We start from the raw sequence: 26,119 nt of genomic DNA, 5'->3' as shown, positions 1-26,119 counted from the left end.
TTATACCCTTTAGAACATGCTTTTATTTATTTATTTATTTTTGTAATTAGCATGAAAATGTATAGTAATTGATCATAAAAATTATACTTAAGAAGTATTTATGGGTTTTGTATGTTATATTGCATCTATTTAAATAATTTGATAAAACAAGACACTGTAGACATGAAGTTTTGCTTTTACATTGTATATTTCCTCAAGAAGCTTAATTAAATTTCACTTCACTGTTCTGTAGGGAAGAGGTATACTTAGATGTAGAATCTGAGCCCAGGGCCATTTGGCTCATACATATTTATATTTGAATTTTATATTGTTGTCCAGGATTTTCCATGAAGAATACAGTTTTTTGTTTTTTTTTTAACTTCTGGTACATTAGTGCAACAGTTATTAATGTTTTTTCATTTCTCAACTCATTCCCATGGGCTTACCTGGATTTAAGTCATGACATAAATAAGACGGGTGGTAGGATTAGGCCGCTTCTGATGGAGCAGAGGCAGCACTAACCCTTTTGCACCTGCTCAAGAAACCTTACTGGGATGTCAGTGAGGATGAAATTTGCTGTGGCTGTAACTTATTAAAGTAATTTACAGGTGTTAAGAATCTACTGTTAGGATAATACACTGTGATTAGTATTAATAACCTTGTACCTCACATTGAACATGGTAAAATCACCATTAATAATAACAAAACATCAAATATAACAGTGACAATATTTATTGAGCAATTGCTAAGTGCCAGGCATGTGTTAAGTGCTTCTCATGTCTGAACTCATTTAATCCTTATAACCACACTATGAAGAAAGCACAGTAATTATCTGTTTCTTTATGGACGAGGATACTTTGTAAATGTTTTTGGAGATCAAGTAAGTTAGCCAGAGTCACAAAAAATGAGGCATTCTGACATGACAATGTTTTATTATCTTCAACTTTATCTTCCTCATATAGGGCTCCCCTAATAGCTCAGTTGGTAAAGAATCCACCTGAAATGCAGGAAACCCCAGTTTGATCCCTGGGTCTCCTTCCCTGGAGAACAGAAGGGCTACCCACTCCAGTATTCTGGCCTAGAGAATTACATGGACTGTATAGTCCATGGGGTCACAAACAGTCGGACACGACTGAGCAACTTTCATTCTTTTTATATTCCTCACAAATACAGTAACATCTCAACTCTCTGCGACTCAACTTTGAGCAACTTTGACTGCCTGGAACAAACCTGAGAACATGGGAAGCAAGCGAAAACATTTCTGTAGTAAACATAGAAACAAAACTCTCTCTGTATGAGATTATACATATTCAGCAGGCAATGAACGGCTAGACTGTGTCCTATCCAGGGTCCTTTCGGAAAAGGTCTGGAGCCTGACTACTTCAGTGGAATCCGAGGCTTCGAGTATGATCACTAATGCTTCTGTGCTATAAAGTGAAATGAGTTTTAGTTTAGTGTTAAGAATTGAAGACCAAAACCCCAGTTGATTCTTACAAAAATCTTTCATGGTTGGAAAAATAGTACTTGAAAGGGCACATATTTCTTTATCTGAAATGATTCATTCTTTACAAATGTTCTAGCTAACAGAGGGTTTGGATGTAGAAGAGAAAATGCTTGCATTGCTAATCTTGTTATGTGAAGACAGCGAAATGCCATCTGGATTTTTTTCTTGTGGTTTGGTTAAGACAGTAAAGCTCAACTGTAAAATAAATTCCTTCTATTTATTTGCCCTGTTTTCATTTTTTATCTAGATCGTTCCTTTGATGCCCTCAAAAAATCCAAGCACCCCCCAACATTTCTTGCTGCTGGCCAGCTCTCTGACATGCTGAACGGTGGTGATGACGTCTACGCTAACTGCGTGGTGATAGATCAGGTGAGGTATGAGTGCTGTCGCTAGGGGGATCTGTCCTCTTTTAAAAATGTGCGCATCTCAGAATTCCATTGTGCATTGTTGTATCCTCAGAAAATTCCAGCCTAAGAGCAGCCAGGTGATGTTGCTGTGGAATCTCATCATACGATCTCTTGACGTAGGTCCTTCCTTGGGAACCCAGCACACCTTACCCTCCACCGAGAAGCACCATGGGAGGGGTCTTAGGACACCGGCAAGAAGAATGTGGGAACTTATCCATGGGGCCAAAATAGGAAATGACATTTGGGAGGCCAGTTTCTTCTCTGACCTGATTATGTAATATTTGTATTCAAGTCCAGCAGACACTAATGAGCGAGAGCTTGATGCCAGCCCCATGTGAGACTGTCACATAAATTACTTGCTTAATCCTCACAACACACCTATTAGTGTGTGATTAGGATATAGAGCTTTAGTATTAAAACAGAATGGTGAGATGTTGCAGGGAGGCTGGAACCCTTTAGAATTCTCTACCCATTCCCTGATAGAGATTTGTGAGTTAAAACTCGTAGAGACAGATGGCTTGGATGTGTATCTACTTAGGGATTTATTCTTTGTTTTTTCCTGTAGCTTGGTGATCCTCACATTTTAATATTTTTAAAATTATAGTTATAGATCTGAAAATTTCTGCATGCCCTAATTTTTGGGAGGTTTAAGGGATTCTCAAGAGTAATTTTGATAGCACATAATTTCTGCCTTATTTCCTGGTTTTAAAACCTGATCTCCACATAAGAGGCATTTTGTATATGCTCATTGAACAGTGATCTATTTTGTTCTTTTTGGGTTGTTGTTGTTAGTATACATATATTGTACCGTATTGTATCTATTACTTATAGATATTTTTTATGATGTAAACTTTTTTTTTTTCTGTCTAGTGGATGCTAATTTCTGCCCATTGGTTGAATGTCTCTTTCCTTTGGTTATGAGAAATTGTTACATTAAGTGCATAGTATAAATGGGATAGATTGGAGTGATATTCAAAATGACAGAAAAACCAAAAAATCAGAATGGACATCAGCTCTCAATAACGAGTGTATTTCTTTTGGTGTAAAGCAGCTGAATGTCAGCCCTAGTTATAGAAGTCTAGAATGAAACACAGAGTTTAGGACAGAGTAGGAGTTCTGGGGACATTCTTTTAAGATGCAAGGTGATTGGACTTACTGTGCTCTAGCAACATTCCGATTTTAATCTTTTTATTCTGTTGCCACATTTTCTCAGTGTTTAAATACATTTGTCATTATGTTTTCATTCTGTTCCCCAGTGAATATTGCAGTTCTTCCATTTACCTCCAGAAGCTAAAATTGTACTTGACTCAACATTTGTGGGGGCAAACTGTGTCTTTGTATGTTGTGAGATACATTAAAAATGGAAAACTTTCAAAGCCAAATTGAGGATAGGATATAACTTCTGTTTGAAAGTATTTTGAGAGAAGTTTTGCTTTAATAATGTGAAACGTACGTCCAGAGAGAACTCAAACAGCCTGATTGGTAAGCTGAAATGAAGTAGAAGATTGCTGAATTTGTGCAGTGAAACAAAAATCAAAATCTGGCTACAAGTCACAGAGTTTCTTATATCAGTGTGGTGTAGTTTGTAGTATAATTACATCATTTGTTTTACTGTTCCTATGTCCATTTGAATAGCAAGGACAACATAAGGAGTCCAGGTTCTGCACACTGAAAATAGTTTCTAGCAATATCTGGAAAGAATCTAATTTTCTTCATCTCCCTCAATCTGGCACGGAAACCTGAAAAGGTGGCTAGCTTATTTACGTACTGTTTCCTATGAATTTTCAAGGTTATCAAGCTACCTGATGAGGAAGCTCATGTGATATAAACTACTTTGAAAATTATCCTATAAACTACTTTGAAAAAAATTTATTTGGACATTATTTCAAGCCTGTATAATTCAGTACAAAGAATTCTTGTATACTCTTAATAAAAAAAATTCTCCAAATTTTACCATATTTTACTTCATTATTCTGAGTATGTATTTGTATATGTGTACTTGTAAATGCTTAAGATATGTATACAAATATTAACTTGTTTGAGAGTAAATTGAAAATATGATGCCCTTTTACTCCTCAGTCTTTCATAGTGTATTTTCCTAAAAGCATGGATATTCTCTTACTTAAGCCATATAGTTACCAAAATCAGGAAATCATCATCGACACACTATTAGCCATTTACAGACATTATTCAATTTTAGCCAATTGTTCCAGTAATGTTCTTTGTAGCAAAAGAAAATTAAATAGCATGTCTTGCATTTAGTTTTGTCTCTTTTAGTCTTCTTTAATCTGGGACAGTTCTTTAGTGTTTGTCTTTTACAATAATTTTGAAGAATATATTCCAGGTTGTTTTTGGAGCTGCTCTCTTTGTTTTTACTGTTTTCTCGCTCAGAAGTGATGCCTTTTGATGACCACCACTTCAGATCACCAGTACTTCCTTCAGTTCAGTTCAGTTCAGTTCAGTTACTCAGTCGTGTCCGACTCTTTGCGACCCCATGAATCGCAGCACACCAGGACTCTCTGTCCATCACCAACTCCCGGAGTTCATGATGTACTCTGCATATAAGTTAAATAAGCAGGGTGACAATATACAGCCTTGACGAACTCCTTTTCGTATTTGGAACGAGTCTGTTGTTCCATGTCCAGTTCTAACTGTTGCTTCCTGACCTGCATACAGGTTTCTCAAGAGGCAGGTCAGGTGGTCTGGTATTCCCATCTCTTTCAGAATTTTCCACAGTTTATTGTGATCCACACAGTCAAAGGCTTTGGCATAGTCAATAAAGCAGAAATAGATGTTTTTCTGGAACTCTCTTGCTTTTTTGATGATCCAGCGGATGTTGGCAATTTGATCTCTGGTTCCTCTGCCTTTTCTAAAACCAGCTTGAACATCTGGAAGTTCACGGTTCACGTATTGCTGAAGCCTGGCTTGGAGAATTTTGAGCACTTGCTTAGGGCAAGTGTTTTGATCCACTGGGACTTAAAAAAAAAAAGATTATTTATTTGTCTGCCTTGGGTCTTAGTTGGGTCATGTGAGAGCTCCCATTGTGGCGCACAGTCTCTGGTTGTGACGTGGCTCCTGTAGTTGCAGGGCGTGGGCTTAGCAGCGTGTGGGACCTTAGCTTCCTGATCGGGGATCGAACCTGTGTTCCCCTGTATCGGAGTCATAACTGCTGAATCACCAGGGAGATCCCCAACTGGGACTGTTTTTTTCACACCATCCAGTGGAGGTGGTACTTTTTCTTCCTGATGCAGATTTTAGATCAGTCTTTGGCTCTCTGCTGACTCCCTCCCATGCAGATTTTTCCAGACTGCCCTTACCCTACCGCAAAGTCTCATGGCAAGAGTATGACAGGTTGCTGGCTGAGATTTCATGTTTAGTATTTCAGTTCAGTTCAGTCGCTCAGTCATGTCTGACTCTTTGCACCCCATGAACCACAGTATGCCAGGTCTCCCTGTCCATCACCAACTCCCAGAGTCCACCCAAAACCATGTCCATTGTGTCAATGATGCCATCCAAGCATCTCATCCTCTGTTGTCCCCTTCTCCTCCTGCCCTCAATGTTTCCCAGCATCAGGGTCTTTTCAAATGAGTCAGCTCTCTGCATCAGGTGGCCAAAGTATTGGAGTTTTAGCTTCAGCATCAGTCCCTCGAATGAACACCCAGGACTGATCTCCTTTAGAATGGACTGGTTGGATCTCCTTGCAGTCCAAGGGACTCTCAAGAGTCTTCTCCCAACACCACAGTTCAAAAGCATCAATTCTTCGGCACTCAGCTTTCTTTATAGTCCAACTCTCACATCCATACATGACCACTGGAAAAACCATAGCCTTGACTAGACGGACCTTTGTTGGCAAAGTAATGTCTCTGCTTTTGAATATGCTATCTAGGTTGGTCATAACTTTTCTTCCAAGGAGCAAACATCTTTTTAATTTCATGGCTGCAATTACCATCCTCAGTGATTTTGGAGCCCAGAAAAATAAAGTCAGCCATTGTTTCCACTGTTTCCCTATCTATTTCCCATGAAGTGATGGGACCAGATGCCATGATCTTTGTTTTCTGAATGTTGAGCTTTAAGCCAACTTTTTCACTCTCTTCTTTCACTTTCATCAAGAGACTCTTTAGCTCCTCTTCACTTTCTGCCATAAGGGTGGTGTCATCTGCATATCTGAGGTTATTGATATTTCTCCTGGCAATCTTGATTCCAGCTTGTGCTTCCTCCAGCCCAGCGTTTCTCATGATGTACTCTGCATATAAGTTAAATAAGCAGGATGACAATATTCAGCCTTGACGTACTGCTTTTCCTATTTGGAACCAGTCTGCTGTTCCATGTCCAGTTCTAACTGTTGCTTCCTGACCTGTATACAGGTTTTTCAAGAGGCAGGTCAGGTGGTCTGGTATTCCCATCTCTTGAAGAATTTTCCACAGTTTATTGTGATCCACACAGTCAAAAGCTTTGGCATAGTCAATAAAGCAAAAATTGATGTTTTTCTGGTACTCTCTTGTTTAGAATTTACAGGTAATTTAAAGTTTGGGGTATTTTTTGTCTTCTAGTTATGCTAAACCCATACATCTTATGTAGCTTTATTTGATCTTTTTGTTTGGGAGACTCAGATTTATGTGACTGCCAATAACTTGGTTTCCCAGGTTCCTATAAACTATTTTGTAAGCTGAAATGCCCACTCTTTAGTTTTTGTCTCAAGTATTTAAAACATTTCTCCTCATTTTGAGTCAGTGGTTCATAAAATGTTAAAATCATAGTCAGTTTCTGGTTTTGTAATACAGTTTATAAAACACTTGGTCGTCTTCCTTTTGTGAATTATGGGAGAGCAGGAAGTAAACAAAAATATATCATGTAAGAATTCCTTTGCTTACATAAAGAAAAACAAGAACAAAAGAAAACAGAAAAGATAAATAAGTTGGAGGGTCTTTAAATTGTGAAAACTGTATTCTTTGCTCAGCCAATCTTTCCTGCTTTTTCTCAGCAAATATTTTTCTTTCAACTACCAGGTTGGTGATTTGGACATTAACTATATTAATATAGAGGAAATCCCTGCAAATGCCTGTCTTGAATCTGTGGATTCTTCTCTGGGGCCTGAGAGCAGCAAACCCGTCCTTCCTACTGAAATCAGTGCTGGCGCATACCCACCAAAGAAGAACCCGGAAGTGACGCCACACACGGAAGCCCAAGCGTCTTTCATACCGTCTAGTTCATACGCTTCCAATTTGAATCTTTCTTTTGGTCTTCATGGATTTGAAAAGGAGCAAAGTCGTCTAAAGAAAAGAAGGTAAAGTACTACATTCTAGAGAGAAGGTGTAGGAAATCAAAGAACTTTGTAGCTGGACTTGGAAAATTCTATTTTCTTATTGTTATTGCCCCCACCATTTTTATTTCTACATCAAAATTTGCCTCCATTTAGGTTCTTATATTTCATGACTTGAAAGTAAGATACATAAGAAAGCTGACAAAAATATAATAAAAGAAAACCACAATGAGATACCATTTAATACTTACTAGATATGCAAAAACTTTATAAAGTGTAATAATACCATATTTTGGTGAAAATGCATATGATAGAAACTCCTATATACAGTTGATATGAGTGAAAGTTGTATAATAACTTTGGAAAATATTTTGGCATTTTCTTGTAAAGTTGGATGTGCATATATATTATGACCCAGCAGTGTTACTTCTGTGTCCTAAAAGACATGCATAAGACTATTTATTGTAGTAGGAAATAACCCAAATGGTAGGGGATGAAAAGATAAATTACACTATAGTTACATAATGGGATACTGTACGGTAGTAAAAGTGAATTAACTATGACTACGTCTACTTGCGTAATCACGTGCAACTTAGAAACATGAAGTAGAACAAAAAAGGAGCCACAAAATACTTCAGTTAGATCTCACATTTATAAAATGCAAAAACAATCTGTTACTGTAGGGCATGTATAATGTGCTTAAGCAATAAGGAAAAACAAATGAGAATGAAGAGGATAAAAATCCCCAAATTTAAGATACTTGTTACATTGAGTGGGCATTGTAGGGAAAGGATAAAACAACAGTGTGGCCAATGTTTGTTTCAAGTTGAGTGGGTTGATGGGTGTTTATTTTATTTTAAATTTTTTATTGGTGTATAATTGTTTCTGCAATATTGTTAGTTTCTGCTGTACAACAACGTGAATCAGTTATGTGTACACACATCTCCTCCCTCTTGGACCTCCCTCCACTTCCCCACCATCCTACCCATCTAGGTCATCAAGGAGCAGCAAATTGAGGTGTTTGTTTTATTTTTATCCTCTGTAACTTGTAGTTACCTTACATATAATTTCTTGTATATGTAAAAATGTCCTTAGAACAATCGTTTTATTGTGTATGATCGTACATATTTCTATGTGTGTGTGCATGTGTGTGAGACCCTGTGTCTTTGTCTTCACTTCTTATCCATTCATCCTTTAGTCTATTTTCTTTAGGGAATAGGCCCATTTTTACTGATTTCATTTTATCCTAGGGCTTCCCGGGTGGCTCAGATGGTAAAGAATCTGCCTGCAATGTGGGAGACCTGGGTTCGAGCCCTGGGTTGGGAAGATCCCCTGGAGAGGAGCCTGGTTGGCTACAATCCATAGGGTTGCAGAGTTGGACACAACTGAGTGACTAAGCACGCATTACTTTCCTTAGGTAGTGAGAACAAAGAGGATTCTTCATGAGAGTGACAAATGAGAATGAAGAAGAGAAAAATGCCCAAATTTAAGATAATTGTTACATTGAGTGGGCATTGTAGGGAACGAATAAAACAATGGTGTGGGCAATGTTTGTTTCAAGTTGAGCCTTGGACCTCTGATTATATGTCCAGTTTTACACATAAGATTATGAATCAAAATAACAATAAAATGAACACACATATGAGTATATATAAATATGTACCTGAATGAATATTTGACAGAAACTTAATCAGAAAGGAGTGAAAGGAAGGGTAAGCAGCAGTCACTGGGTGCTGATCCCTGGGTTGCGCTGATAAACAGCAGCTGGAGGTTAGAAACCTTTAAGAGGTAACGGTACCAAGAGTGATGTCTAGTGGATAGATAATAAAAGATCTTCTCTAGATTTTTATTGTGTGAATTATAGTTTTAAAGATGCTTGTGTGGTCATGGCTGCAAATTAAACTGATGGGACATTTTGGGCTCTGCTTTGATATAAGAGACAAGGAAAATAACCAAATTTGAAGTCTGTTTCTGGTTCTCTCTATTTCAAAATCAAGATGATTTATTGTGTTGTTATTAAAATTTTAGCTCCAGAAGTATAACAGTCAAAGAAAAACTACATTTAAAGAGTACATTATGTATTAACATGCCTATGGAAGTTCTCAGCCTCAAAGCTTGAGTGGTTTAAAATGTAGATGGAATGGAAGGAGCTGGAAAGGTGCAAGGTCAAATTCTTGCCTTTTAATTTTATGGTTATCAAAGTTAAACGAGGAAAGAAAAGCAGTAGGTTAGCAGCATCACCACCTGCTTCTGACGTGGAGTCGTCATAGGAATCATTTTTTTAAATCTCTAAAATTGATAATTGAACAGGACATGTTTGGAACCTCACTTGACTCATGCCTGACCCATTTCTTGTCACCAGCTCTGGAATGAGATCTTCACACCTCTCCTCGTCTTAGTGTGCTTCCGCCCTCCTGACTTGTCCAGGGGCAAAGGAAAGAAAGCCATGCTGCATTTTTCACATGTAAATTGCCCAGAGCCTGCCCCCTCTCCACTAAACAGCTCAGTGGCCCTGTTTTGTCTGTGTTTTTTTTTTTTTTTTTGGAAAGGTAACTATTTGGGCCTTGTAATATTCAAACCCAGATCTCCTGCACTGCAGGCAGATTCTTTACCAGCTGAGCCACCAGGGAAGGCCAATAATTATATTTACAAAACAGAAATAATGAAGATAGTACTAATTTGAAATGACTTTTGCTAGGTTGAAATGTTCATTCGGGGAACCATAAAATCTTGTTTAAGAAGATCTATTCAGGATGAGGGGAGAGGACAAAATGATAGAAATCACTTAAGTATGAATTTTGTTAGGTAGTGAATGAGAGCCCCTTGTAGCTGACACCAATAGAGAGTCTGAATTCAGGGAGGTAGAGAGCCGTGGCTGTCTTAGTTGATGACTTAGCTGTTTGCTTTTTGCTGCAGTTCCAGCCTTGATGCCCTGGATGCTGACAGTGAAGGAGAGGGCCATTCGGAGCAGTCACACAATTGCTACACTCCTGCGTGTCAGAGTTCCTCGAGAACTGGCACTGCTAGCGGGGATGAATTGGACTCTTTTGAGACCAACACTGAACCAGATTTTAATATCTCCAGGACGGAATCATTTTCTTTATCAAGTAGCCTGCAGCTGAAGGTATTCTTATTAGTATTCATTTGATTTGATTAAAAGCCTGGAAAGTATGTTGTCTAAATCTTCTCATCTCTGAAAGGCAAATTATGTTTATGATAACATGTGTGAATGTTTTTTTAATTGAAGACCTATGAACTTCATGAGTCTGTCTTTTCACTCTCTCACATTCTAATGTGTATAGTCCTTACCTACAGTGGCTGATTTGTTTTCATGACTCCCCATCTTTCATGTTTTTGGAGAATGTTACCATTTTATAGTGTTTTCTGCCATCATCCCTTAAGCAATGGGAGAAAGGCTGGTAGTATGTTTCAATGATCAAGCTTGTTTTGCACACATAAAATTTTACTTGGTGCTGGTGATGAGGTAAATAATATTGCCAAGGCACAGGTAACATTTGTTGAGCTGCATGAACTCATCTGGAATACCATAGACTCTGTTAGTTTTTCCACAGGAGACAGCTTTTGTGTCTTTTTTCACATTGGAGTTTCATTTCATTGTGGTTTCTTGAAATGACTAAACTTTTCCAGTCTTACAGGGAAGCCCTTTTCTGTTTGGACCTATGTTTTCTGTTTTATTTCTATTGTCCACTTGTTTTCTTTTTAAATTGAGTTTACTAATGTAAATGCAACGTGTTTGAGTAAAACACTATAAAACGATACGTGCTGTGTTTTAACATCTCATCTCAAACATATGGTGGTTATGATTATGATTTATTTTTACAGTATGCTCTTCAATATGCAAAACATACCTCATGTATGTACAAAACACATAATTTTCTCATAACTCACCTAGGATATAAAGTGGTATTTTTATTTTAATTTTTGATCTGTTAAAGTTCTGCAGAGATTAGACATCCACATTGCCCAAAGCTCGGTGATAGAGTCAGGACTCAGATCGAGGCCTTCTGACCCTAGAGCCTGAACCCTCTACAGACGTCCACATTGCCCAAAGCTTGGTGTTAGAGTCAGGACTCAGATCCAGGCCTTCTGACCCTAGAGCCTGAACCCTCTACAGACGTCCACATTGCCCAAAGTTCGGTGATAGAGTCAGAACTCAGATCCAGGCCTTCTGACCCTGGAGCCTGAACCCTCTACAGACGTCCACATTGCCCAAAGCTCGGTGATAGAGTCAGGACTCAGATCCAGGCCTTCTGACCCTAGAGCCTGAACCCTCTACAGACGTCCACATTGCCCAAAGCTCGGTGATAGAGTCAGAACTCAGATCCAGGCCTTCTGACCCTAGAGCCTGAACCCTCTACAGACGTCCACATTGCCCAAAGCTTGGTGATAGAGTCAGAACTCATTTCTAGGCCTTCTGACCCTAGAGCCTGAACCCTCTACAGACGTCCACATTGCCCAAAGCTTGGTGATAGATCAGGACTCAGATCTAGGCCTTCTGACCCTAGAGCCTGAACCCTCTCCAGACGTCCACATTGCCCAAAGCTTGAGATAGAGTCAGGACTCAGATCCAGGCCTTCTGACCCTAGAGCCTGAACCCTCTACAGACGTCCACATTGCCCAAAGCTTGGTGATAGAGTCAGAACTCAGATCCAGGCCTTCTGACCCTAGAGCCTGAACCCTCTACAGACGTCCACATTGCCCAATGCTTGGTGATAGAGTCAGGACTCAGATCCAGGCCTTCTGACCCTAGAGCCTGAACCCTCTACAGACGTCCACATTGCCCAAAGCTTGGTGATAGAGTCAGAACTCAGATCCAGGCCTTCTGACCCTAGAGCCTGAACCCTGTACAGACGTCCACATTGCCCAAAGCTTGGTGATAGAGTCAGGACTCAGATCCAGGCCTTCTGACCCTAGAGCCTGAACCCTCTCCAGACGTCCACATTGCCCAAAGCTTGGTGATAGATCAGGACTCAGATCTAGGCCTTCTGACCCTAGAGCCTGAACCCTGTACAGACGTCCACATTGCCCAAAGCTCGGTGATAGAGTCAGAACTCATTTCTAGGCCTTCTGACTCTAGAACCTGAACCCTCTACAGACGTCCACATTGCCCAAAGCTTGGTGATAGAGTCAGGACTCAGATCTAGGCCTTCTGACCCTAGAGCCTGAACCCTCTCCAGACGTCCACATTGCCCAAAGCTTGAGATAGAGTCAGGACTCAGATCCAGGCCTTCTGACCCTAGAGCCTGAACCCTCTACAGACGTCCACATTGCCCAAAGCTTGGTGATAGAGTCAGAACTCAGATCCAGGCCTTCTGACCCTAGAGCCTGAACCCTCTACAGACGTCCACATTGCCCAATGCTTGGTGATAGAGTCAGGACTCAGATACAGGCCTTCTGACCCTAGAGCCTGAACCCTCTACAGACGTCCACATTGCCCAAAGCTTGGTGATAGATCAGGACTCAGATCTAAGCCTTCTGACCCTAGAGCCTGAACCCTCTACAGGCGTCCACATTGCCCAAAACTTGGTGATAGAGTCAGGACTCAGATCTAGGCCTTCTGACCCTAGAGCCTGAACTCTCTACAGACGTCCACATTGCCCAAAGCTTGGTGATAGAGTCAGAACTCAGATCTAGGCCTTCTGACCCTAGAGCGTGAACCCTCTGCAGACGTCCACATTGCCCAAAGCTTGGTGATAGAGTCAGGACTCAGATCCAGGCCTTCTGACCCTAGAGCGTGAACCCTCTACAGACGTCCACATTGCCCAAAGCTTGGTGATAGATCAGGACTCAGATCTAGGCCTTCTGACCCTAGAGCCTGAACCCTCTACAGACGTCCACATTGCCCAAAGCTTGGTGATAGAGTCAGGACTCAGATCCAGGCCTTCTGACCCTAGAACCTGAACCCTGTACAGACTTCCGCATTGCCCAAAGCTCGGTGATAGAGTCAGAACTCAGATCCAGGCCTTCTGACCCTAGAGCCTGAACCCTCTACAGACGTCCACATTGCCCAAAGCTTGGTGATGGATCAGGACTCAGATCCAGGCCTTCTGACCCTAGAGCCTGAACCCTGTACAGACGTCCACATTGCCCAAAGCTTGGTGATAGAGTCAGAACTCAGATCCAGGCCTTCTGACCCTAGAGCCTGAACCCTGTACAGACGTCCACATTGCCCAAAGCTTGGTGATAGAGTCAGGACTCAGATCCAGGCCTTCTGACCCTAGAGCCTGAACCCTCTACAGACGTCCACATTGCCCAAAGCTTGGTGATGGATCAGGACTCAGATCCAGGCCTTCTGACCCTAGAGCCTGAACCCTGTACAGACGTCCACATTGCCCAAAGCTTGGTGATAGAGTCAGAACTCAGATCCAGGCCTTCTGACCCTAGAGCCTGAACCCTGTACAGACGTCCACATTGCCCAAAGCTTGGTGATAGAGTCAGGACTCAGATCCAGGCCTTCTGACCCTAGAGCCTGAACCCTCTACAGACGTCCACATTGCCCAAAGCTTGGTGATGGATCAGGACTCAGATCCAGGCCTTCTGACCCTAGAACCTGAACCCTGTACAGACGTCCACATTGCCCAAAGCTTGGTGATAGAGTCAGAACTCAGATCCAGGCCTTCTGACCCTAGAGCCTGAACCCTGTACAGACGTCCACATTGCCCAAAGCTTGGTGATAGAGTCAGGACTCAGATCCAGGCCTTCTGACCCTGGAGCCTGAACCCTCTACAGACGTCCACATTGCCCAAAGCTTGGTGATAGAGTCAGGACTCAGATCCAGGCCTTCTGACCCTGGAGCCTGAACCCTCTACAGACGTCCACATTGCCCAAAGCTTGGTGATGGATCAGGACTCAGATCCAGGCCTTCTGACCCTAGAGCCTGAACCCTCTACAGACGTCCACATTGCCCAAAGCTTGGTGATAGAGTCAGAACTCAGATCCAGGCCTTCTGACCCTAGAGCCTGAACCCTGTACAGACGTCCACATGGCCCAAAGCTTGGTGATAGAGTCAGAACTCATATCCAGGCCTTCTGACCCTAGAGCCTGAACCCTGTACAGACGTCCACATTGCCCAAAGCTTGGTGATAGAGTCAGGACTCAGATCCAGGCCTTCTGACCCTGGAGCCTGAACCCTCTACAGACGTCCACATTGCCCAAAGCTTGGTGATAGAGTCAGGACTCAGATCCAGGCCTTCTGACCCTGGAGCCTGAACCCTCTACAGACGTCCACATTGCCCAAAGCTTGGTGATGGATCAGGACTCAGATCCAGGCCTTCTGACCCTAGAGCCTGAACCCTGTACAGACGTCCACATTGCCCAAAGCTTGGTGATAGAGTCAGAACTCAGATCCAGGCCTTCTGACCCTAGAGCCTGAACCCTGTACAGACGTCCACATTGCCCAAAGCTTGGTGATAGAGTCAGAACTCAGATCCAGGCCTTCTGACCCTAGAGCCTGAACCCTCTACAGACGTCCACATTGCCCAAAGCTTGGTGATAGAGTCAGGACTCAGATCCAGGCCTTCTGACCCTGGAGTCTGAACCCTCTACAGACGTCCACATTGCCCAAAGCTTGGTGATAGAGTCAGGACTCAGATCCAGGCCTTCTGACCCTGGAGCCTGAACCCTCTACAGACGTCCACATTGCCCAAAGCTTGGTGATGGATCAGGACTCAGATTCAGGCCTTCTGACCCTAGAGCCTGAACCCTGTACAGACGTCCACATTGCCCAAAGCTTGGTGATAGAGTCAGAACTCAGATCCAGGCCTTCTGACCCTGGAGCCTGAACCCTGTACCCTCAGCTCTGAGGTCTGTAGAGCTGTCGTCATCTTCTGAAACTGAAGATTGTGTGATATTTTTGGATAATAAAAATTAGATATGGTTATTCATGTAGCTAGTTCTCTGACTTGTAATTTGAATGGAACTATGAAAAACTACAGAGAAGGCAATGGCACCCCACTCCAGTACTCTTGCCTGGAAAATCCCATGGATGGAGGAGCCTGGTGGGCTGCAGTCTATGGGGTCGCGAAGAGTCAGACACGACTGAGCGACTTCACTTTCACGCATTGGAGAAGGAAATGGCAACCCACTCCAGTGTTCTTGCCTGGAGAATCCCAGGGACAGGGGAGCCTGGTGGGCTGCCGTCTATGGGGTCGCACAGAGTCGGACACGACTGCTGCGACTTAGCAGCAGCAGCAGCATGAAAAACTCATCATTACTTAGAAGGAAAAGTAATTCTCTGTGAAATAGTTCTATACTGTTCACTTTTAAGAAGAATCTGTCCTTGCCTTTGTAATTACCCTGTATAACTTTTTGCCAAGAATTCTGGATAATTTTCAAATTGCTATTGTTAGGAAAAAAGATTACCATGCATGACTTCAATGCAGAGGATGGTACTTGGCTAGGGCCCTTTGTGACCAACTCACTGTTAGGGGATAACTTAGGTTGGCCTTTTGGACTGCCAGGCCCACTGGGTCTTTCCAAATAAGAAAGTCATGGTGCCATGGCCAAGGCCATTCAAAGCAAGGTCAGGCTTCTATTTTCAACTTTCCTCCAGGCTCTTCAACTAAAGCACGAGCCTAAGGCAACCATGTGCTTTTACTTATGGAGAACAAAAGAAAATAGTGCTTCTAAAGGGCTGTTGCTGATGCCTTATTTTAGTAACACATTTTGCAGCATTTTCTTTTACCTCTAACCTTAAGTGGTATCTTAATGGGAGGTGGGCATCAGTCCTAAGTCCACATGGCCTCTGTTGGATGGGTTTGGGTGCCGTAAATGGCTTTAGTGACATTCTGTTGCACATTCATGTAAGATTTCTAGAACATGTAAGAAAAACATGTTTTTATTATCTTGCCTTCTTACACTTTCACATATGTTGCCAATATAATGATAGAAATAATAGGTGGTCGGGCAAACAGGAACAAAACAGCAGGTCACTTAAAGGGATAAAGTTAAACTATATAAACCAGTGATAATTCAAACAAAATCCCAGGAAGTACTGGATGGAAGATCTGTTGAAAGATGAGCAAAGACTAGAAGGATTTGTATAATGCTCTGATGCATTCTTTTTTGGAGGCTGCAGCTAATATTACAAATAGCCTTTGTGTGTTAGTCACTCAGTCATGCCCAACTCTGTGATCTCATGGACTGTAGCCCACCAGGCTCCTCTGTCTGTGGAATTCTCCAGGCAAGAATACTGGAGTGGGCAGCCATTCTCTTCTCCAGGGGATCTTCCCAACCCAGGGATCAAACCCTGGTTTCCTGAATTGTAGGCAGATTCTTTGCCATATGAGCTACCAGGGACACCCTCAGGAAATAGCCATTAGGAACTTTTAAGAACATAATTTTAGATGACTGTTTCTTTACCTTCTAATAATTGTTATGTATATAGATCTCAGTTCATATGGAATTTTGCTTAAAGGCTACAGTTTAAAATTATAAAAATAAATGACAACTCAGGTCAAAAAAAAGTCAGACTTGTTGAATATGCAGAGAAAATCATGTGACTTAATTTTTCACTTTTAACAAACATGGTTAGAATGTTATACTTGTATCCTAAGTATATCCTATATACTTGTATAAAGTATATAGGAACTCTTCCTGGAGCTCAGGTTTACTTGAGCATTCAAAAAACAATAGCATGTTTTAGAGTTGTGAGTGAGAGACAAACAGAAACAAATCATTAAGAAGATTACATCAGAAATATTCAAGTTGAATCCTTTTTGTAAAGGTCCTGATTTAGTAACGTTGATGATGAGTGCATACTTTCAAATCTTCCATAGAATTTTTTAAAAAGCTTTGTTATGATTTCTTTTAGGAATCATTGTTTTCTGGAATCCGTTCACGTTCATATTCCTGCTCATCACCCAAAATTTCTTTAGGAAAAACTCGATTGATCCGTGATTTCACAGTGTGTAATTCAGTTGAAGGTAAGCATTATTTACCATTTGGCTGTGAAAGCATTCTTTTCCAGAGTGGATTTTCAATTAGTAAAAGTGCATAAAACATACAAGAGGAGCAGGCAAGTATTCTAAATTTCATTTTCACTATTGAGTTTTCTAAACTTAGCAAAACCCTCAGCTCACTGGATATCACATAAAGCATAAATTTTATTTTGATGAAATCACAAATATGTACACACCTCTCTGCTGCCTTATTTTTTTTTTAATAAAATGTTTTCCTCAAGGGCCTTATTTTTTTTTAATAAAATGTTTTCCTCAAGGGCAGTGTAAACTAGAATTTATTCTAGGTGAGAACTTTAGAGAATTTTATTTAAGTAAATTAGTGCTGAAATAACCCAACTCCCCAGAGGCAAAGCATTGCAAAATGGATTATCTTCATTTCTTTATCTAATAAGGAACTTTAGCAAGTTAAAATAACAGAACATACTTGAAACACAAATAGGTATATCTCAAACAGTATTTTTTGTGGCCCATGTAAACAATTATAGATAAACTTTTATACAATCAAATTTTAATTAGAATACAGCATACCTACAGAGAATTGTTGGAGAAGGCAATGGAACCCCACTCCAGTACTCTTGTCTGGCAAATCCCATGGACGGAGGAGCCTGGTAGGCTGCATTCCATGGGGTCACGAAGAGTTGGACACGACTGAGTGACTTCCCTTTCACCTTTCACTTTCATGCATTGGAGAAGGAAATGGCAACCCACTCCAGTGTTCTTGCCTGGAGAATCCCAGGGACGGGGGAGCCTGGTGGGCTGCCGTCTATGGGGTCACACAGAGTCGGACACGACTGAAGTGACTTAGCAGCACAGAGAATTGATGCTTTTGAACTGTGGTGTTGGAGAAGACTCTTGAGAGTCCCTTGGACTGCAAGGAGATCAAACTAGTCAATCCTAAAGGAAATCAGTGCTTAATATTCATTGGAAAGACTGATCCTGAAGCTGAAACTCCAATACTTTGGTCACCTGATGTGAAGAACTGAGTCATTGGATAAGACCCTGATGCTGGGAAAGATTGAAGGTGGGAGGAGAAGGGGACGACAGAGGATGAGATGGTTGGATGGCATCACTGACTCCATGGACATGAGTTTGAGCAAGCTCTGGGAGCTGGTGATAGAGAGGCCTGGCGTGCTGCAGTCCATGGGGTTGCAAAAAGTCGGCCATGACTGAGCAACTGAACTGAACTGAACTGATACCTATAGAAAAAAGTGCATATTATAAGCATGTAGCTTGATGAATTTTCAAAAGTGAATTCAGATAAATAAGTAGAATAGTTGTGGGCAACTCAGAGCTGCCCTTGTAGTCTCTCTTAGCTACTATCCCAATTGTTAGCTTAATTCTGGAGTGTGATTATTTAATACTTTCTGTTCATAGTGTATTATGTAATAATTACATTTAAAGGTGTTATTGAGAAGTATTAATGTCAGTCTGTAGTATATAGTATTATTATAAATTTTTTGTCAGTATATCAGATAATGCCTTTTTTTGGTCTATTATCTATCCTTAAGAGTCTTAGAGGACTCAGAAAGCAAGAGATGTGCTTAAGTATTCTCAATATTTGGAATATTTAAAATAGAACATATTTTACTCCTTTTTTCTTATTCTTGCTTTGTTACATTGCCATTATTTTGCATTTTAATGCTATGTGGAGCAATATTGAAAGCATAATCTTTGTGCTTGGACTTGCCATTCTAAAACAATGACTCATGAATGGCTTCAGTCAATATTTGCTGAATGAATATACTAGACAAAATGCATAAAATACAAAACAAGTGCTGCAGGCATTTTTTTTTCCTTTTTCTTCCTGGGATGTCTTTTTGGAAGAAGAGAAAACAACACTGATACAAATGTCAGTTTTGATTTTTAGAATGAAAAGATGGAGAGAAAGGACTAAGAAAAACAAGGATACAACTACCTTGAGGGGACAGGAGTAGACGATGGATTGAATTTGCCCTGGATTTTTTTTTTTTAATACCATAAGTCTTTCTAGGATCTCCAGGTCCCCCTGACCTTAGCTTAGGTTGGGATTCCTTTTAATGGCAGCTTGGATACCTTTCAGTAATAGTCTTAGAGATGGCGAATTAACTTTGTGCTGTAACTATTTGGAGAACACTTAAGTTTTCTGTGCAGTGTGCAAAATGGTACCTTTGGCATTTTGTCTCTAGTATCTCTGATTGTAAAATTCTGAAAGTTATGATGTTTGAAATCTCAGATGACTGAGAGAAAAAATTGAAGTTTGTAAGGGAAAGAGCCCTGATTTATGAGTTCTTTAATGAATAAGGAAGGGTATTTTTGCTTTACATACATTCCTTAAATCTTTGCATTTGAATTAGAAAGAATAAGAAACTGAAATTAATTCCCTGTTTTTTTTTCTGTGAATAAAAGCTTGTCTTTAGACAGTATATTTAAAAATAGGACAGTTGAATGAAGTTTGATACTCTCCAGAGGTAAGAATTACAAACAGGCAATTTAGGTTGAGGTTACACACTAAATGTACAAAGATTCCAATGGATATTCTCCTATGGTAGCAAACATTTGGGTTGATAACATTTAGGTCAGTCAAAATCATAGGACTGCGAAGAGTAAATTAACCCTTAAGGAAAAAGAAATAATTTTAACTGTGTGTGAGTGTGATCACATGTGTATGATCACAGCACATGTATGAAAGCTTGGCTGCTTCAAAGGTGTGTTCTAATGTTTCATTGTTCAGTCTGCTTAATCAGAGGTAAATTGACATTTGTGTTCTTATAAATCCTCGATCAGTGAGTTTTGAGTAGCTCTAAATTTTTTTCTATTTGAGCAGAGTCCAAGTTTCCTTTTCCTCAGTGGAAAACTCCTGTGCAGGAGCTATAATATAGATACACAAAGATAGGATGGGCTTTTGGTCTTTTTTATACTTATTTATAATGTTTTGTCTTCCTTATCATTTCCAAAGGGTTACTTATGATAATTTCTCATGCTTTTTTTTTTTTTTTTGGTTCTGTTTTTTTGAGTCCAGAGTAGAATGGTGGCAACTTTATTATTTAATGCTTTATACATGAAACAAAATTCACTATAATTCCTTTTGGTAGTCATGGGTTTAGATAAAAAGGAATATTCTCAATGTTGAAATGACAATTACAGCATCCCAGTGCTCTACATGTAAGAATTTGAGGAGTGAAGTGAATGTACTTTTGAACATTGTTGTGCTCTGATGGATGGAATCCTGTTAGACTTTGTCCAGTTGCCTGAGTCTGATTCTGTTACTTTATTAGCTTGATTATCTTGGCTAAATGGCTTATTCTCCTGACATCTCGGTCTGTGTACAATAAGAATAATGCTTTCTGCCCATGACATAATTTGCAGAATATTTAATGGGAAGAAAATAAAAGTCTTCAGATTCTTCACAGTGGGTTTTCTACTACCTACAAGATAGTCTTGGGTTCAGCATTGAAATTCCACATTTCAGAGGACATGTTTTTTTTTCCTCCATGTCCATCTGGCCCATTTCCCTTTGCAACCTTGCTGTGCCTCTTCACTCTCCCGCTGTGCCTCTTCACTCTCCCGGACTCTGACAGTGAAGGGCCTGTCCCTGCTGTGTGAATGTTGCGCTCCACAGCGGCCGCCCCTCCTTCAGTCTCTCTCACTGTGTATGTCTGTGTCTCTGCTCCATTCCTGTAGTAGATACTCCAGCTGGGCAAACAAGCTGGTGCTAAGCTGTTTGCAGGAATCTCCTCTTTCTACTCTCCCACCCCCAAGCCCACTGGGGGAGGGACTCTCCCCTTCCCGTAAGCTGCAAAGCACATCTCCAAACTGACTGCTCTGTGAAGGCATTACAGGTATATTAAAATGGACTCTCCCTTAGGCTGGCTTGCAAGACTTTTCTTTTAAGCTTTGTGAAAAAGCCACTAAGATGTTTATTGATTCTGTATTATGTTGGGAAACGAGTGGTAAGAATAAGGAATGAAGGGATAGGAGGGAAATCTGGGGGAGAATGGATATGTATATGTATGGCTGAATCCCTTTGCTGTCTACCTGAACTATCACAGCATTGTTAATTGCTGTGTTCCAATATAAAATAAAAAGTTAAAAAAAAAAAAAGAATAGGGGATGAAACCCTAGTGAGAGATACTGAGAAAGATAGAACTGGTTTTCCACCCTTCTGAAAATGTCTGCTGCCCCTTGCTGCTGCTGCTGCTGCTAAGTCACTTCAGTTGTGTCCGACTCTGTGTGACCCCATAGACGGCAGCCCACTAGGCTCCTCTGTCCCTGGGATTCTCCAGGCAATAACACTGGAATGGGTTGCCATTTCCTTCTCCAGTGCATGAAAGTGAAAAGTGAAAGTAAAGTCGCTCAGTCGTGTCCGACTCTTAGCGACCCCATGGACTGCAGCCTACCAGGCTCCTCTGTCCATGGGATTTTCCAGGCAAGAGTACTGGAGTGGGTTGCCATTGCCTTAACTTAGTTCATAAAATCATTAAATGTTGCCATGTTTTGGGCTCCTCTCCATTTTCTCCAAATTAGGGAAAGTGATAAAGAAATCTGGAGCAGTGCCCTAGTTATACAGAATAACTTGTTTTCTTGTTATTTGTTAACTGGTGGTATGTATAATGATAACGTAGAGTTGAATACATTGTGTGCACTTCAGACTAACACATGACTGCTCGTTCGTCTGCCTTCGTTTTCATTTTATTGTTCTGTGTCTTGTAGAGCAAAGAGCTTACAGCTTGCCGGAGCCACCGAGAGAACAAAGGTATTTTAACTCTTTCAGATTTCCTGAGGCACTGTTTGATCCATCTCTGGAAATGTTCAGCCATCATTTTCGATACCTGTTCAGTAGTTTGTGAGAGGTTTTGCATAAAGAGCCTGCTTGAGGCTTTGCTCCCTTTGTGATCTGCATGGGTGTACATGTGCCAGCTTCTCCATTCAGTCCCTGGATGAGCAGGGCTCAGGACAGGGGACAGAGTAGGCTGGGGTTATTTTCAAAGCCTAACACTTCCATGCACAGGACAGTGGGGAGCAGTGTGAGACCACCTGCTTTAGAAAGGCATCAGGTTCTCACAAGGTCTGTCCGCCACAACAGGAAGACTGCTGCGTGATAACAGGCCCCGGTGCCAGCTACAGAAAGTGTCTAACATCCCTGCTGTCTGTTATCATGGAGTCTTGTTTAGAAGTGTTAAGTTTGAAACAAAGAATAAATGATACAGAAAACGCTTTGAACATTATCAACTTTCTGATTAATATGCAGATTTGAAAGCTGTACGCCCTAAGCTGCTCTTTCCTCTAGAAGGTAAAACTGTCCTTGGAGTGAACCTTGGGCAGCCGATGAGCCAACAGACTGGACCGCTGTGTTCTGTGGGTCTTGAGAAACTAACTGTTCATGAGTCACACTGTGAAATAGCCTTGGGGTTATGTCAGACATGGCACAAATGTTTGACTTTGAGAGACCATATGAGAAGGAAGAAAATAGTTTTAATTTGGGTGCTATTAATGCTCAAACTCTGAGATCTTATACTATATAGATCAGAATGGACTATTTTGCTTTACATCTTGGACTGTAAGTATGAAGAAGAAAAAGAAATCTCCTTTTGTTCCTTTCTATTTTTTGGAAACCAGAATAGAAATTTTGAAACAGAGACAGGCTTAGAATGCCATTTAAGCATAGGCCGACGAGGATGGCATCAGGACAATGACGATGATGACAGGAGAGAGCAATGACTGTTGTTGGGTGTTTTTATGTGCCTGGCACCATTTTAGATGATTTATGTTTATTACTTATTTGAATTATTTATGGACTACTGGAATTTGTTCATCATCCTGGTCATCATTTTGATTAGCAGTCTTCTCTTTGCCATCTTTTTAACAATTGAAGAAGTAGGCTGGGGTTATTTGACTGATTGTAAAGATTTATTTTTTAAATCAAAAATATTTTCCATCAGGAGAGGAATTTAAGACTGAGTGAGCCAATGTCAGAATCAGTTAAGTACTGACTTATAAAATGTGTTAGCTTGAATGGAGACACAGACAGAGAACAGACTCATGGACATGGGGCAGCAGGGAGGAAGGAGAAGGTGGGATGTATGGAGAGAGTAACATGGAAACTTACATAATCGTATGTAAAATAGATCGCCAATGGGAATTTGCTGTATGACTCAGGGAACTCAAATCAGAGTTCTGTTAACAACCTAGAGGGGTGGAATGGGGAGAGAGGTGGGAGGGAGGTTCAAGAGAGAGGGGACACATGTATACCTATGGCTGATTTGTGTTGATTTTTGGCAGAGACCAACACAATTCTGTAAAGCAATTATCCTCCAATTAAAAAATAAATGAATTTAGAATTTAAAAATAAAAAGTAAAAGGGCTTGAACAACAACAAAAAGTGTTAGCTTGGATGGGATGTATAGGGATCATCTCTTTCTCTAATATTCCTCATTCCTGTTTTTTTTTTTTCCCCATTCTTTGGTCTGTCTCTGGTCTACATCCCAAAAGCATCCAACTTTCTTAGCCCTATCCCGTGGTGTATCCAGTAGAGTAGATCTTTCCTCACCCACTGTATTCCTGATAGCTTTTTGGTTACACCAGTATGATACCTGCCTAGACCCTAATGCTTTGTTTTGGTCATGTTATAGATATTTACTTGAAGGTTTGCCTTCTTTATTTGCCTTATTTATTTTGATCACTTAGTTTCTGGAAAAGAGTTCAGCCAGGTAAAAGGAGGGGAGGGGGGCTCATTTTGGACCTTGCAGGCTCATTCCTGTAGGAGCAAACACTTCATCTATCCCAAGTCCTTAGGATTATGTGGTATGACTCAGTTATTTTATTGCCACCATCCATCTTAAATCTGATGGATCTACTACCTTTTATTTAAAAAAAAAAACTGATCTGAGTGTTCAAAGTTGAAGTCTCAACTCTGTCAATTTTCAATTTGGATAACTGGAGCTTTTTAAACACTTAGATGCCAGGTTCTGAAAAAAACAAATAGGTTAGCGTATTGACTATGCCAAAGCCTTTGACTGTGTGGATCACAATAAACTGTGGAAAATTCTTCAAGAGATGGGAATACCAGACCACCTGACCTGCCTCTTGAGAAACCTTTACACAGGTCAGGAAGCAACAGTTAGAACTGGGCATGGAACAGCAGACTGGTTCCAAATAGGAAAAGGAGTACGTCAAGGCTGTATATTGTCACCCTGCTTATTTAATTTATATGCAGAGTACATCATGAGAAACGCTGGGCTGGATGAAGCACAAGCTGGAATCAAGATTGCTGGGAGAAATATCAGTAACCTCAGCTATGCAGATGACACCACCCTTATGGCAGAAAGTGAAGAGGAACTAAAAAGCCTCTTGATGAAAGTGAAAGTGGAGAGTGAAAAAGTTGGCTTAAAGCTCAACATTCAGAAAACGAAGATCATGGCATCTGGTCCCATCACTTCATGGGAAATAGATGGGGAAACAGTGGAAACAGTGTCAGACTTTATTTTTTTAGGCTCCAAAATCACTGCAGATGGTGACTGCAGCCAGAAATTAAAAGACGCTTACTCCTTGAAAGAAAAGTTATGACCAACCTAGATAGCATATTCAAAAGCTGAGACATGGCTTTGCCAACAAAGGTCCATCTAGTCAAGGCTATGGTTTTTCCTGTGGTCATGTATGGATGTGAGAGTTGGACCATGAAGAAGGCTGAGCGCCGAAGAATTGATGCTTTTGAACTGTGTTGTTGGAGAAGACTCTTGAGAGCCCCTTGGACTGCAAGGACATCCAACCAGTCCATTCTAAAGGAGATCATCCCTGGGTATTCTTTGGAAGGAATGATGTTAAAGCTGAAACTCCAATACTTTGGCCATCTCATGCGAAGAGTTGACTCATTGGAAAAGACTCTGATACTGGGAGGGATTGGGGGCAGGAGGAAAAGGGGACGACAGATGATGAGATGGCTGGATGGCATCACCAAGTCGATGGACGTGAGTTTGAGTGAACTCTGGGAGTTGGTGATGGACAGGGAGGCCTGGCGTGCTGCGATTCATGGGGTCACAAAGAATCAGACATGACTGAGAGACTGAACTGAAGATATTGAGGCTATATCCATATTATTAAGATATTTTAAATATCTGTTTATCTATTAAAAAGATAATATCATGATTCTCTGAAGAATGGGGCTTGTAAAACTGTATTGTGGGTAATCTTATTGGTCATCAAATCAATAATAGAGTTAGGCATTCTTGTTCTGGGATGTGGAAAGAGTTTAAGTTTTTTATAGATTTTGATAAATTGAAGGCTGTTTACATTCTGTTACAAAATCAGTTGAGGAGTTTTTCCTCTGAGTTCTTCTCTAAAGTACGTAATTGTTGTGTAAGTGAATACCACATAGCTAAATTAGAGTTGAAACATAGAATCAACCAATCTTCTACATTTGCCCAGAAGTTACACTGTGATTTTCATTCTTATAATCTGAAAGTGGGTCATGTCTATGATACTCACTATCAGCTTAGATGATTCAGAGTTTCTAATATTTAGTGTTTCAGTATTTTTTGGTTTACTTTGTCACATCTTGGTTCTTCTCAGCCTTTGAATTTAAAGATTAAAGGGTATAATTTTATGTCATTTTTAGGAGAAGTATATGTTGTTGTTGTTCAGTCATTAAATCGTGTCCGACTCTTTGTGGCCCCATGGACTGTAGCACACCAGGCTTCCCTGTCCATCTCCCATACAGGATATTTGGTAAATTAGGTGCACATATAGGTTTTAAAACAAAGCTGTAACATTGTTCTTGATATAGTTTTCTGTAGCATGGGAAGGAATTTGGAGTAGAGTTAGGTAAACATGAATACGTTTTATTTGAGAGAGTGTTGTGTTTCTGCTGTGAAGTAGGAGATAGGACTTCTTAACTTCAGAATTCACATTGATCTTACCATTCTTTAGTTCCAAGAGTTAGATCTCCTCCCATATTGTTCTTCTCTTAGATATTGGATGGCTCTTGATGGGGTCCCAAAAGGTGTTCCAGAGAGGA

General features: G+C 40.6%; 1 protein-coding gene across 11 annotated transcripts in view; it reads left to right on the top strand.

The window, feature by feature from the left end:
* The window catches only part of ARHGEF28 (Rho guanine nucleotide exchange factor 28), a 350,788-nt gene that overhangs the window by 234,040 nt on the left and 90,629 nt on the right, over positions 1-26,119 (top strand). For all 11 annotated transcript variants that reach the window (XM_044932457.2, XM_044932463.2, XM_025270861.3 and 8 more), the window contains 5 exons: positions 1,731-1,852; positions 6,897-7,174; positions 10,067-10,274; positions 16,983-17,094; positions 21,820-21,862. In XM_044932457.2, the coding sequence (XP_044788392.2) occupies positions 1,731-1,852; positions 6,897-7,174; positions 10,067-10,274; positions 16,983-17,094; positions 21,820-21,862 (763 nt within the window). The remainder of the gene's footprint in view (positions 1-1,730; positions 1,853-6,896; positions 7,175-10,066; positions 10,275-16,982; positions 17,095-21,819; positions 21,863-26,119) is intronic.

Source organism: Bubalus bubalis, chromosome 19 (genome assembly GCF_019923935.1).
Source record: "Bubalus bubalis isolate 160015118507 breed Murrah chromosome 19, NDDB_SH_1, whole genome shotgun sequence".
Taxonomy (NCBI): domain Eukaryota; kingdom Metazoa; phylum Chordata; class Mammalia; order Artiodactyla; family Bovidae; genus Bubalus; species Bubalus bubalis.
This window is presented reverse-complemented; position numbering and strand designations above follow the sequence as displayed.